This window comes from Neoarius graeffei, chromosome 27, assembly GCF_027579695.1.
Source record: "Neoarius graeffei isolate fNeoGra1 chromosome 27, fNeoGra1.pri, whole genome shotgun sequence".
NCBI classification, from domain to species: domain Eukaryota; kingdom Metazoa; phylum Chordata; class Actinopteri; order Siluriformes; family Ariidae; genus Neoarius; species Neoarius graeffei.
Genome location: NC_083595.1, coordinates 33805716 through 33819390, shown reverse-complemented (window position 1 = coordinate 33819390; position 13675 = coordinate 33805716). Strand labels below are relative to the sequence as shown.

General features: G+C 47.8%; 1 protein-coding gene across 1 annotated transcript in view; it reads right to left on the bottom strand.

The window, feature by feature from the left end:
- The window catches only part of brsk2b (BR serine/threonine kinase 2b), a 421778-nt gene that overhangs the window by 17316 nt on the left and 390787 nt on the right, over positions 1–13675 (bottom strand). Inside the window, exons 17-19 of the mRNA XM_060911874.1 lie at positions 11687–11810; positions 1859–2039; positions 1122–1211 (exon numbers count right to left, since the gene is read on the bottom strand). Coding sequence (XP_060767857.1) covers positions 1122–1211; positions 1859–2039; positions 11687–11810 — 395 coding nt within the window. The remainder of the gene's footprint in view (positions 1–1121; positions 1212–1858; positions 2040–11686; positions 11811–13675) is intronic.

Below are 13675 nucleotides of genomic sequence, written 5' to 3'. Positions count from 1 at the left end.
TGGACCCGGAGTGTATCCTACCGATACTGATTTTCAAAACTCCTTTTCTGAAATCCTTTATAATTTATAGACTTTCATTGTGAGGACACAGGGTGAGCCATCACTCGAAAAGAAATGCAAACGTAAATATCCAAATATGTGCTCATTGAACATCCTGATGAGTGTATGTGCTTTTGTGGGAGTTAGATAGATAGATAGAGAGAGAGAGAGAGAGAGAGAGAGAGAGAGAGAGAATGAAGAAGGGTTTCAGTGCGGTTCAGTGCTCTCAGCTCAGGTCAAATAGGCATTTGTCTGATCTCTGTATTCGAAATAGTTTCAAATACTGAAACGTAAAACCCCAAAGCAGAAACTACATTAAAGATGCAGTCTGTAATATTTAAAAGTGTTTTAAGGCCTGTGCCATTGTGTACACTTTCAAATATACATTACAGAAACTAGGATGCATAATATAACCATGAAAATGATATTAGATATTTCCTTATGTTAGGGTTTTAACTTCCATTTTTCTGGCCCAGAAATTAGTGCCATCACTAGCTGGAATGAGCTTATTTTCTTTAAAAGGCCACATAGATCTCTTAGTTTTTAAAGGATAAAAACGTGACCGTCTAGTTGATATTTTCAGTGGAATTGCATGACATCAGACAGGAAGCAGGTGGCTGTGAAAAAGACACAATGCTCCTTTAAGCTCATATATATATATATATATATATATATATATATATATATATATATATATATATATTCAGTATGTATAATTAACTTCATATAGTTTATTTTTTTTTCTTCTGTGGGTATGTCGTATCTTGTAAAGGCTTTAATTCTCGGTCCCTAAAATATACACAGTGCGGAATAAATTTGAAACTATCTCCAATACATAAAACATTTCCAACACATTAAAACACCTATTTGACCTTGGTGAGTGCAAGTGTCGCGTTCAAGGTGCTGGAGCATGGTGGGCTGGACGCCATGCATGCAGCTGATGCTGTGTCAGAAAGCAGGAGGGAAAGAGGCGGAGAGAGAGATAAGGAAAGACAAATAGAGAGAGCAAAAATAGAGAGCAAGAGAGAGAGAGAGAGAGAGAGCAGTGGCGGTGTGTGTTGGCAGACGGAGTCTCTGCTCACCAGACAGCTGTTGGACGGCAGGCTGGTCGTGTGTACTTAACAACTGAGCCTGAATCGTCTCCACAACTCGCTTGAAACGTCGGCTGGGACCTGCCGGAAAACACACACACACACACACACACACACACACGCTATTTAACTATATGGTCTGCTATATGAAATTAGAATATTTTGCAATACATAGGATACACTGCCATACACTTTCAGTATATTAAATATGTGTAATGTATTGCACAATTCCATTGAATTAAATGAATGTACACATTTTATGTTGTTGCGTGTCAGTTTTATTCCCCTTAGCAACAGCCTCATTAAGTCTAATGGGATCATGGTGCATTTTATGGTGTGACAGCCAACGGCTCACTTTCTGATGCACACATTAAGTTCAGCAACTCATCGAGCAACATTTCCCCTCAGTCTCGAATCTATAGGTGAGATAATGTGAGCAGGGGGAAGAAAAGTGAAAAGTAAGAGAGAGAGAGAGAGAGAGATGAGGGGATTTGTCCTTTGAAATTCAGTAGACTGAAAATAGGAAATGATTGCCAGGAGGAAAAAGAGTGTCTTTTATTTGAACCTTTGCCAGTGCGGCCCTGAGGAGAGTGACTATTTTAAGCTCCACAAGTAAAGACAGGATGAAGGAAAGAAGGGGAAGAAAGTAGACAGGAAAATCACACAGAAGGGAAAAAATAATAATGATAATAACCAGAAAGACCGTCGATGATATGTACTGTAGTTACCTGAGAGCAGGGTGAAGGTGACAGAGTAGATGCCGTTCTCCTTGGTGGCTGACGTGCTCTCTGTGTAGGTGATGTCCACCTGAAATTTCACAGGCTTCTGGAAGACGGCAGGGCCGGCTGTGGACTTGTACTCCGCCCGAAAACTCGTCTGAGAAACCACACTGTGGCTGAGGCTGGGAATCTGACACGGGTCAAAGAGTGAGAGAAAAAAAAAAAACATTTCACCACAGAGACTGATTATGGTCAACAGGATCTGACCTGGCTGGTGCAATAGAAATCAATTTATTGGGCATTTTCAATCAGGGCGGCACGGTGGTGTAGTGGTTAGCGCTGTCGCCTCACAGCAAGAAGGTCCGGGTTCGAGCCCTGGGGCCGGCGAGGGCCTTTCTGTGTGGAGTTTGCATGTTCTCCCCGTGTCCGCGTGGGTTTCCTCCGGGTGCTCCGGTTTCCCCCACAGTCCAAAGACATGCAGGTTAGGTTAACTGGTGACTCTAAATTGACCGTAGGTGTGAATGTGAGTGTGAGTGGTTGTCTGTGTCTATGTGTCAGCCCTGTGATGACCTGGCGACTTGTCCAGGGTGTACCCCGCCTTTCACCCGTAGTCAGCTGGGATAGGCTCCAGTTTGCCTGCGACCCTGTAGAACAGGATAAAGCGGCTAGAGATGATGAGATGAGATGAGATTTTCAATCAGTATAAACTAACTATTTTATTTCTGCAAGTCTGTTATAAGATTAGTCAGGACACTGTTGTTTTTCTGTGTGTAGAATATCGTGACTCTGTGTTTAGCTGCTGGTGAGCAGGACGATGGGAGAGACTTCACAAACAACTCACACCTCAAAGACAAACAACTGACATCCCTCCACAATAACCTTGGTACAGGGATGAAACGGACAACGCAACGAAAGCTTTTTTGTCGTAAAACAACATATACAACTGGCACGATAAAATGAAAACACATAAACCTAGTAGGCTAGGTAAAAAATGATCTACATGACAGCAGCCATGTGAACTATGTGTGTATGTAAAAAGCTGTACAGCCAATCAGAAGCCTTCTTATACAGTACATAGATAAATGTGTAGCATAGTTCCTGTATGAACCATAGTGGGAGAAATCACAGAGCTCTTAAACTTAAATTGCAATGATAGTTAAAAGTTCAGTGATTTATTTGCAAAATTCTTCACAGAACCCTGGGAAGAGGATATTATAACTGATATCAGTAACAACGAATATGAATTGGAGGATGACTTTGACCCAAAAAATGACCGATTTCTAGTTTTTCATGGAAAATGCTAAGCTGACGATGTCAGCGATGTCACCCATGGCGAGTGAGAGAACGCTTCAAAGGATGAGTCAAGTTTTTATATCATGTAATAATAATAATAATAATAATAATAATAATAATAATAAGTTCAATTTATATAGCGCCTTTCTCACACCCAAGGTCGCTTTACAATTACGGGGAAAAAAAAAAAAAGAGTCCACCAAGAGAAGGTCAGGATGCAATTCCAATGGCGTCACAATCACAGTCCCACCAGGTGCACGAAGATAAATCCCACACCGCCTGCACAGCTGCCGTGACACCGCCAGGCAACATCGCCTGGAATACTGCACCATGGATCCACAAAGCAAGCACAGAAGCACCGCCACACAGAGTGCTGGACAGCCCTGTGTGGCAGCGGGGGCGTGGTCAAGCGCCGGTCTGTGACAGGAGGGCGGAGTCAGGGAAGGTAAGTGGCAGAATCACGTCACCTGAGAGCAATTAACCTGTTTGTGTGTCTTCCCAGTGACTGCGCCCTATATCAGGAGGGAGAGCGAGAGCAGAGGGGCGCAACCCTGAACCAGACGCCAGTTGTGTGTGTGTCTCTGTAAAAAGTATTGCTAGACTGAAAAGTGTGGCAATAAAGCCAGTTGATAAAACCTGATCTCTGTCCTGCCGTCCTCTGTGCTCCACCCACACGTAGGGTCGTTACAGTGGTGCCGAAACCCGGGACAGTGGAGCACCAAACCCGCAGCCCCATGGAATCCTCCCCGTTCGCCGATCTGATCCACGCCCTCGCCACGGCTCAGCAAAGCCAGCACCAGGCACTCGTCACGCTCCGAAAGGAGCAGGAGCAGCGCTTCAAAGCCCTGGTGCTGGCCCAGCAGGAAGATCGCGAGGCGTTCCGGCATCTCCTCGCGTCGGCGGGGTCCACCAGCGCTCCGGCCGCGGGCCCGTCTCCCCTCATTGTCACCAAGATGGGCCCGCAGGACGACCCCGAGGCTTTCATCACGTTGTTTGAACAGGTCGCCGAAGCCTCGGGGTGGCCGATGGAGCAGCGCGCGGCGCGCCTCCTCCCCCTGCTCACGGGAGAGGCACAGCTGGCCGCGCTACAGCTCCCCGCCGACCGCCGGCTGGCCTACGCGGACCTTCGCCGGGCCGTCCTCCAGCGCGTGGGGCGCACACCGGAGCAACAGCGCCAGCGCTTCCGCGCGCTGCGACTGGAGGAAGTCGGCCGGCCGTTCGCGTTCGGCCAGCAGCTCCGGGACGCCTGCTGGCGGTGGCTGAGGGCCAACGATCGCGACGCCGAGGGAATCGTCGACCAGGTGGTACTGGAACAGTTCATCGCCCGCTTACCAGCCGGAACCGCGGAGTGGGTCCAGTGCCACCGCCCGGCGTCGCTGGATCAGGCAGTCGAGCTGGCGGAGGATCATCTGGCGGCTGTCCCGGCGGCAGGACAGCAGATGGCATCTTCTCTTCTCTCCTCTTCTCTCTCTCTCTCTCTCTCTCTCTCTCTCCCCCTCCTCCTGTGTCCTGTCCTCGCCCCATTCCCCCTCCGCGGAGGCGGGGGCCGGCACCCCCCCAGCCGGCCCGCCGCACCCGCGGTGCCCTCCCGTTTCTCCCTTCTGTGTCTGTCTCTCCCCCACCTCAGGTGAGTGAGCCCCAGATCACCGGTGCAGAGGGAAAGCCCGGGCCGGTTTGCTGGCGCTGCGGGGAGCCGGGCCACCTTCAACAGCAGTGCACGGCAACGGAAGTGGGCGCGGTGGTTCGGATCCCCGACGCGCCAGAGGCCGCCCTCGATCGGGCCGGAGCGTATCGCATACCGGTGAGTATCCAAGGGGCTACATATCAGGCGTTGGTGGATTCTGGTTGTAATCAGACCTCAATTCGCCAAAGCCTGGTTCAAAACGAGGCATTGGGGGGAGCACAAGGGGTGAAGGTGTTATGTGTGCACGGGGATGTTCACAGCTACCCTTTGGTGTCGGTCCACATTATTTTCAGAGGGGAAAAATTCATAGTAAAGGCGGCGGTTAATCCTCGCCTTACCCACTCTCTAATTTTGGGGACTGATTGGCCGGGATTTCGGGGTTTAATGACACGCCTAGTCGAGAGTGGGTCCTGCCATTTGACAGGGGGAGGTCCCGGTGTCGCTTTGGCGGGAGCAGCTGTCACAGAGCCGTCTACGTCATCTCCGCGTCAGAGTGAGGAGCCGCCGGCTCCTCCTCTCTCTCTTGGGGAATCCCTCGCGGATTTCCCATTAGAGCAGTCGCGAGACGAGACTCTGCGGCATGCGTTTGACCAAGTGAGAGTAATCGATGGTCAAACGCTCCCGCCGAACGCCACCCCGTCCTTCCCCTACTTCGCGATTATGAAGGATAGATTATACCGAGTGACGCAGGACACTCAAACTAAAGAGCGAGTCACGCAGCTTTTAATTCCGAAGAGCCGCCGGGAATTGGTATTCCAGGCGGCTCACTTTAATCCCATGGCCGGACACTTGGGGCAGGATAAAACACTAGCCCGAATAATGGCCCGTTTCTATTGGCCGGGGATTCGCGGCGATGTCCGTAGGTGGTGTACGGCATGCCGCGAATGCCAGTTAGTAAACCCAGCGGCCATTCCAAAAGCGCCTTTGCGCCCTCTACCGTTAATCGAGACCCCGTTCGAGAGAATTGGGATGGATCTCGTCGGGCCATTAGATCGGTCAGCACGAGGGTACCGCTTTATATTAGTTCTGGTGGACTATGCAACGCGATACCCGGAAGCAGTGCCTCTGCGCAATATCTCAGCACGCAGTATTGCCGAGGCACTCTTCCGCGTCATCTCCCGAGTTGGAATCCCGAAAGAGATTCTGACTGATCAAGGCACTACGTTTATGTCACGAACACTGCGCGAACTGTATGGGTTATTGGGGATTAAGCCGATCCGCACCAGCGTGTATCACCCACAAACGGACGGTTTAGTGGAACGATTCAACCGCACCCTCAAAAATATTATTAAAAAATTCGTAAGTGAGGACGGACGTAACTGGGATAAGTGGCTCGAACCCTTGCTGTTCTCAGTGCGAGAGGTCCCCCAAGCCTCCACGGGGTTCTCCCCGTTTGAATTATTATATGGGCGTAAGCCGCGCGGCATCCTGGACGTGCTGCGGGAAAATTGGGAGGAGGGACCTTCACAAAGTAAGAACGAAATTCAGTACGTTATGGACCTGCGCGCAAAACTCCACACACTCACGCACCTAACTCAGGAGAATTTGCGGCAGGCCCAGGAACGGCAAGCCCGCCTGTACAACAAGGGTACGCGCCTTAGAGAGTTCACTCCGGGAGATAAGGTACTCGTACTGTTGCCCACGTCGAGCTCCAAATTGATCGCCAAGTGGCAAGGACCCTTTGAGGTCACACGGCGAGTCGGGGACGTCGACTATGAGGTGAGGCGAACGGACAGGGGTGGGGCGCTACAGATTTACCACCTCAACCTGCTTAAACTCTGGAACGAGGAGGTCCCCGTGGCGTTGGTGTCGGTAGTTCCAGAGAAGGCGGAGCTGGGGCCGGAGGTTCAAAAAGGGACATTGGCATCGCGTACCTCTCCGGTCCCCTGTGGAGACCACCTCTCCCCGACCCAACTCACGGAGGTCGCCCAGTTGCAGACCGAGTTTTCGGATGTGTTCTCGCCCCTGCCCGGTCGCACTAACCTCATAGAGCACCACATAGAGACGCCCCCGGGGGTGGTAGTGCGTAGCCGCCCTTACAGGCTACCCGAACACAAAAAAAAGGTGGTTCGGGAAGAACTTCAGACCATGCTCGAAATGGGCATCGTCGAGGAGTCCTACAGTGACTGGAGCAGCCCGGTGGTCTTGGTACCCAAGGCCGACGGGTCGGTCCGGTTCTGTGTGGACTATAGGAAAGTCAACGCGGTGTCTAAATTCGACGCGTACCCAATGCCTCGTATTGATGAGTTGCTCGATCGACTCGGCACTGCTCGCTTTTATTCGACACTGGATTTGACGAAGGGATATTGGCAGATCCCCTTGACTCCACTATCCCGAGAAAAAACGGCCTTTTCCACACCGTTTGGTTTACACCAATTCGTCACCCTTCCATTTGGGCTGTTTGGGGCGCCCGCGACGTTTCAGCGGCTGATGGACAGAGTCCTCCGCCCTCACGCCACGTATGCAGCAGCATATTTAGATGACATAATCATCTATAGTAATGACTGGCAGCGGCACCTCGAACATCTGAGGGCTGTCCTTAGGTCACTGAGGCGAGCGGGGCTCACAGCCAACCCAAAGAAGTGTGCGATTGGGCGGGTGGAAGTACGGTATCTGGGCTTCCACTTGGGCAACGGGCAGGTGCGTCCCCAAATTAATAAGACGGCAGCAATTGCGGCCTGCCCGAGGCCCAAGACCAAAAAGGGGGTGAGACAGTTCCTGGGGCTGGCTGGCTATTATCGCAGGTTTATACCTAATTATTCGGACGTCACCAGCCCGCTGACTGATCTCACTAAAAAGGGGGCACCAGATCCGGTCCAGTGGACGGAGCAGTGCCAGCGGGCTTTCTCAGAGGTAAAGGCTGCACTGTGTGGGGGGCCACTTCTACACTCCCCTGACTTTTCTCTCCCTTTTATGTTGCAGACCGATGCGTCGGACAGAGGGCTGGGGGCGGTTTTGTCCCAGGAGGTGGAGGGGGAGGACCGCCCTGTCCTGTATATCAGCAGGAAGCTGTCGGTGCGTGAGGGGCGCTACAGCACCATAGAGAAAGAGTGTCTGGCCATCAAGTGGGCGGTTCTCGCCCTCCGGTACTACCTGCTGGGGCGCCCTTTCACCCTCTGTTCGGACCACGCGCCCCTCCAGTGGCTCCACCGCATGAAGGATGCCAACGCGCGGATCACCCGTTGGTATCTGGCGCTCCAACCCTTTAATTTCAAGGTGGTCCACAGGCCGGGGGCGCAGATGGTCGTGGCGGACTTCCTCTCCCGTCAAGGGGGGGGGGAGTCGGCTGCAGGCCGGACGGCCGCCCGGCCTGAGTCGGGCGGTGGGGGTATGTGGCAGCGGGGGCGTGGTCAAGTGCCGGTCTGTGACAGGAGGGCGGAGTCAGGGAAGGTAAGTGGCAGAATCACGTCACCTGAGAGCAATTAACCTGTTTGTGTGTCTTCCCAGTGACTGCGCCCTATATCAGGAGGGAGAGCGAGAGCAGAGGGGCGCAACCCTGAACCAGACGCCAGTTGTGTGTGTGTCTCTGTAAAAAGTATTGCTAGACTGAAAAGTGTGGCAATAAAGCCAGTTGATAAAACCTGATCTCTGTCCTGCCGTCCTCTGTGCTCCACCCACACGTAGGGTCGTTACACCCTGACTTTAAAAAGAGCAACAAGCTCACTGCAGTCCATAGCGAGGAGCACAGGCATCACCCATAGCGCACCAAGGGCTGAAGGAAACGGACACCAAAACTGGGTCTGGAGCCTCGCCACAACCGGTGGACAAAACACTCGAACAAAAAACAAACATCAAACTACACAATCACAAAAAAAAAAGGCAAAAGGAAAAAAGAAAAAATGAAAAGCTCCGGTGAAAAGTGGCAGCCAAAACGCGCACGGCGCTTCTCAACTGGAAACATGTAGGTAGTTACTATGACCTTTCAGTAGTGTGTTGTGGAAGTTGTTATTGTGAGGGGCATCATAAACACGATGGGAATCAGTATTAATTTCATGAGTACGAGTTTACATTTCTAAGCCTCACAGAAGCCTAACATTACATCATTACGTTTATATGCACTGTGTGGACAAACATTGAAGGCACATAAAAAGTAAGCAACCATAAACTAGGACGAGACGTTTCAGTCACATTCAATTCCAAGACTTTGACAAAGAATTGACATGTACCGGTAATTAATGTGTACAGACACAAATCCAGTGGTGCTTGAAAGTTTGTGAACCCTTTAGAATTTCTATATTTCTGCATAAATATGATCTAAAACATCATCAGATTTTCACACAAGTCCTAAAAGTAGATAAAGAGAACCCAGTTAAACAAATGAGACAAAAATATTATACTTGGTCATTTATTTATTGAGGAAAATGATCCAATATTACATATCTGTGAGTGGCAAAAGTATGTGAACCTTTGCTTTCAGTATCTGGTGTGACCCCCTTGTGCAGCAATAACTGCAACTAAACATTTGCGGTAACTGTTGATCAGTCCTGCACACCGGCTTGGAGGAATTTTAGCCCGTTCCTCCGTACAGAACAGCTTCAACTCTGGGATGTTGGTGGTTTCCTCACATGAACTGCTCGCTTCAGGTCCTTCCACAACATTTCGATTGGATTAAGGTCAGGACTTTGACTTGGCCATTCCAAAACATTAACTTTATTCTTCTTTAACCATTCTTTGGTAGAACGACTTGTGTGCTTAGGGTCGTTGTCTTGCTGCATAACCCACCTTCTCACAGATATGTACTGTAATATTGGAACATTTTCCTCAATAAATAAATGACCAAGTATAATATTTTTGTCTCATTTGTTTAACTGGGTACTCTTTATCTACTTTTAGGACTTGTGTGAAAATCTGATGATGTTTTAGGTCATATTTATGCAGAAATATAGAAAATTCTAAAGGGTTCACAAACTTTCAAGCACCACTGTAGACCTTTCTTTTTCATGCCCGTTTATTTCTACATTTACAAGCACTGATGGTCATGCTGAGTGCCTACAGTGGGTGCACATGACAGACTAGAGTAAATTTAATGAAATAGACCTAATATCTTTTGTTGAACTGGTTCTCTGCAGCTCAATGAACTCCTCTTTTTTCCAGCTGCGCATGCAGATCGGGCCTGATGGAGCACCGTGCTATCATCTTTTTGTACCCAAAGAAATCATCCAGGTGGTCTTCTAGTCACTCTTCTCTCACCCGGACTTCTGCTGGCTAGGCAACAGCATCTCAACAAACACATCTGAGCCTTTGTTCCTGAGCCCTACAATGACATAATGTGCCCTAAACCAGATGTGCTGCCTTTAGTTGGATCAGAGGATAAAGAGATACATGTGCAGGTACTGTAGATAAAGGACAAGAAGGACAGAGTCGAGGTAATGGATGTGGGTGAGGAGTGAGGACATGTGTGGCCACAGACATGGGAGTGGTCATGGGTACCATGAGTGGTCATGGTAGAGGGATTGAAACGGGGAGGGGGGTCTTTTGTTGTTATACATGAACTATAGACGCCATTTTCAAGAAGCTTTAGAATCTTGGGACTTTTGAACTATAGACTGAGGGGGGAAATCATGTCAAAGGAAATCTACATTTTGTAAACATGTTATAATATTAACATGTTCCTAAAAAGGTAGAATGAAAAGAATTGGTGAGTACGTCTGTGAAACCATAATAAATATCTCATCTCATCTCATTATCTCTAGCCGCTTTATCCTTCTACAGGGTCGCAGGCAAGCTGGAGCCTATCCCAGCTGACTACGGGCGAAAGGCGGGGTACACCCTGGACAAGTCACCAGGTCATCACAGGGCTGACACATAGACACAGACAACCATTCACACCTACAGTCAATTTAGAGTCACCAGTTAACCTAACCTGCATGTCTTTGGACTGTGGGGGAAACCGGAGCACCCGGAGGAAACCCACACGGACACGGGGAGAACATGCAAACTCCACACAGAAAGGCCCTCGCCGGCCCCGGGGCTCGAACCCAGGACCTTCTTGCTGTGAGGCGACAGCGCTAACCACTACACCACCGTGCCGCCCTCATAATAAATATGTGCCCCAAATTTCATTTTAATATATATTTTTTTAAATACACATTGCTAAGGAGTTTATGTAGGAAACTTTTCGAGCAGATTTCTCCATTTCTGACTTTTCGTAAAAAGTAAAATCTGACTACTTCAAATTCCCATATCTCAGTGGTATATTGGTCAAATTTCTTGATCTATGCATCATCAGAAAGCTTTTTAATGGCATTTCATGAAAGCAGAATAACTCAACTTTGAATATTTGACCCATGTGACTGGTTCTGTAATGGAGAGTCACATATAAGGGTCACCACTGGGTGGCATGGTGGTGTAGTGGTTAGCACTGTCGTCTCACAGCAAGAAGGTTCTAGGTTCGAGTCCAGTGACAATAGTTGGTCCAGCAGCCAACGGGGGCCTTTCTGTATGGAGTTTGCACGTTCTCTTCGTGTCTGTGTGGGTTTCCTCTGGGTGCTCCGGTTTCCCCCACAGTCCAAAGACATGTAGGCGAGGTTAACATGGGGCGGCCTTGAGCAAGGCACCTAACCCCCAACTGCTCCTCGGGCGGTGTAGCGCAGCTGACCACTGCTCTGGGTATGTGTCTGTGCTCATTGCTCACATAATGTGTTCACTGCTTCAGATGGGTTAAATGAAGAGAGGAATTTCACAAGTGTACTTGTGATGAATAAAGTTCTTCTTCTTCTATATAATAATAATGAAAGTGAGGAATGTAAACTTGGAGTAGGACGTTCTTAATAGGAAACTAGAGTTAATATTGAACACAAGACAAATGTCCTTACGCCATTATTCTCAAATACACACACACACGTGCTGAGGAGACTTACAGAGAGAAAGGCTTGCACAATATCAGCTTTGATCGAGCTCAGAGGTTTGTCCTGGATCACCACAAAGATCTGCTCCTCTTTCTCCAAATTGATGAAATTCCCAAACCAAGATTTTTTTGCAAGTCTGAAAAAAGAATGCAAGACCAACATGGAGTGAGAAAACAACTATCATGTCTCTGATGCAGATAAAAATGACATCATGATAATTCAGCGATAATAAATACCTCACAATCATTCACAATATTGTGCAGAATGTGCTACATGGGTCGTGTCTTTAAAGAGCAGGGAAAATCAAACTGTCAGCTGTATGTGAGTGAATTTGCACCCATCAAAAAGACAAGGCAGAAGATACAGACCAGGAGGGGAAAAAAAAATTAAAGTACTGTGAAATCATCACAAGAGCGCTCCCTTTGACAGATCTCGTCTTTGGTAAATAAGACATTTCACGCAAACACAGTTTCTGACATTTGCAGAGCTCCAGCTCACTCATGGTATAACACACAGAGCTGAACACAGCAAGACAGCTGTGGACTCTCTCTCTCTCTCTCTCTCTCTCTCACACACACACACACACACCATGTGATAAGAGACAAAAATGATGACCAGATAAAAGCATACTTTGCAATTTATAATTTATAGCATATACTGTCAGTCGAAGAGCTGAGAAAAATCATCTGATCAGGTTCACGGAGATCAAACTCCTGGAATCAGATATTCAATAAAATAAATAAAACAACATGAATTTAAAAAAAAAAAGAATAGAAAAGAAACCAAACACCCTAATGTGCATCCATTTAACATGCATCCAATTAATAAACTTCCTGCCTTGGAACGTGATTGACAGCTCGGATTGACAGTCACGAATTGCAGAAAGATGAGCGAGTGTACTGCTTTTCTATTAAAAGAAATCCTGAGGGGAAGACAGTTACAGGCCTTTGGTTTGAGGTCGGAAGGCTGCTGAATGGCTCATTTCTCCGCCTCTCTTGAACTGTGGAGCATGCTGGGATTTTGCCACAGAGCATGCTTATCTAGGACAGCCTGAAGCCAGCACGGTACGAAGCTACTCTCGAAATCCAGAGGAGACAACATGAAGGCTGCCTTTAAAACCACTGGATGTCCCAGCAGTGGCAAGTAGCCATGAAGTTAAGGAAGTGGAACAAAAACACTCACATATTAAAGCAGAACAGCGAGAACTTCACAATTACACCATAAAAAAAAAAAAAAGACAGGAAAGAGTTGGAAATGTTGACGATATTTGCACACTACTTTTACTTCAGTTCAATTTAAAATCGGTTTAGCTTGAAAATTTACACATTTATTAAAGAGAAAAAGGATTATTAAGCTAGACTCAGGCACGGTAAGCAAGGTTGCCAGGTCCACAGTTTTCCCAAAAAAATGGGATGCATTTTGTAACATGTCTAAAGCCACAGGATGAAAATGCATAAACTCAGCACTCTGCACAAATATTATATTCTTTATATTTGCACAAACGTAATACCTGCTTTTCAGTAGTACTAAACTGTGCAGACAAACGTTGTTCCCGAAGAAACTACTCGGTTTAATAAATCATATTTTGTGTGCTAAATTGATCTATTTTGCATTGCCACCTCCCTGCATTTTGAACTTCTAACAAATTGCATTGCAGTTGTATTCATTATAGCAAACACTATCCTTCAATCCTTCATTGGACCTTTTGCACTCTTTTTGTTTATAGCTTTAATCAATTTTGCATATATTTTACCAACGGTGAACTGTTACTATTAGAGCTGGGATTTGAGCTCAGCCAAAACTCTGCCAGACACACCAAAAAAGCAACAGGGTAAAGGATTTTGCAAGGGATTAGCGGCAGGCTGCCAGGTCGCTCTGTTGTGTGTAGTTGTCGATGTTGATTTTAAAAGTAACTAAGTAAATTACAGAAGGAAATTAATACTTAAGTCTGAGTGAAAAATACTGTAGCGAGCGTGCAGTGTGGAAGAGTCTGGAGACAGA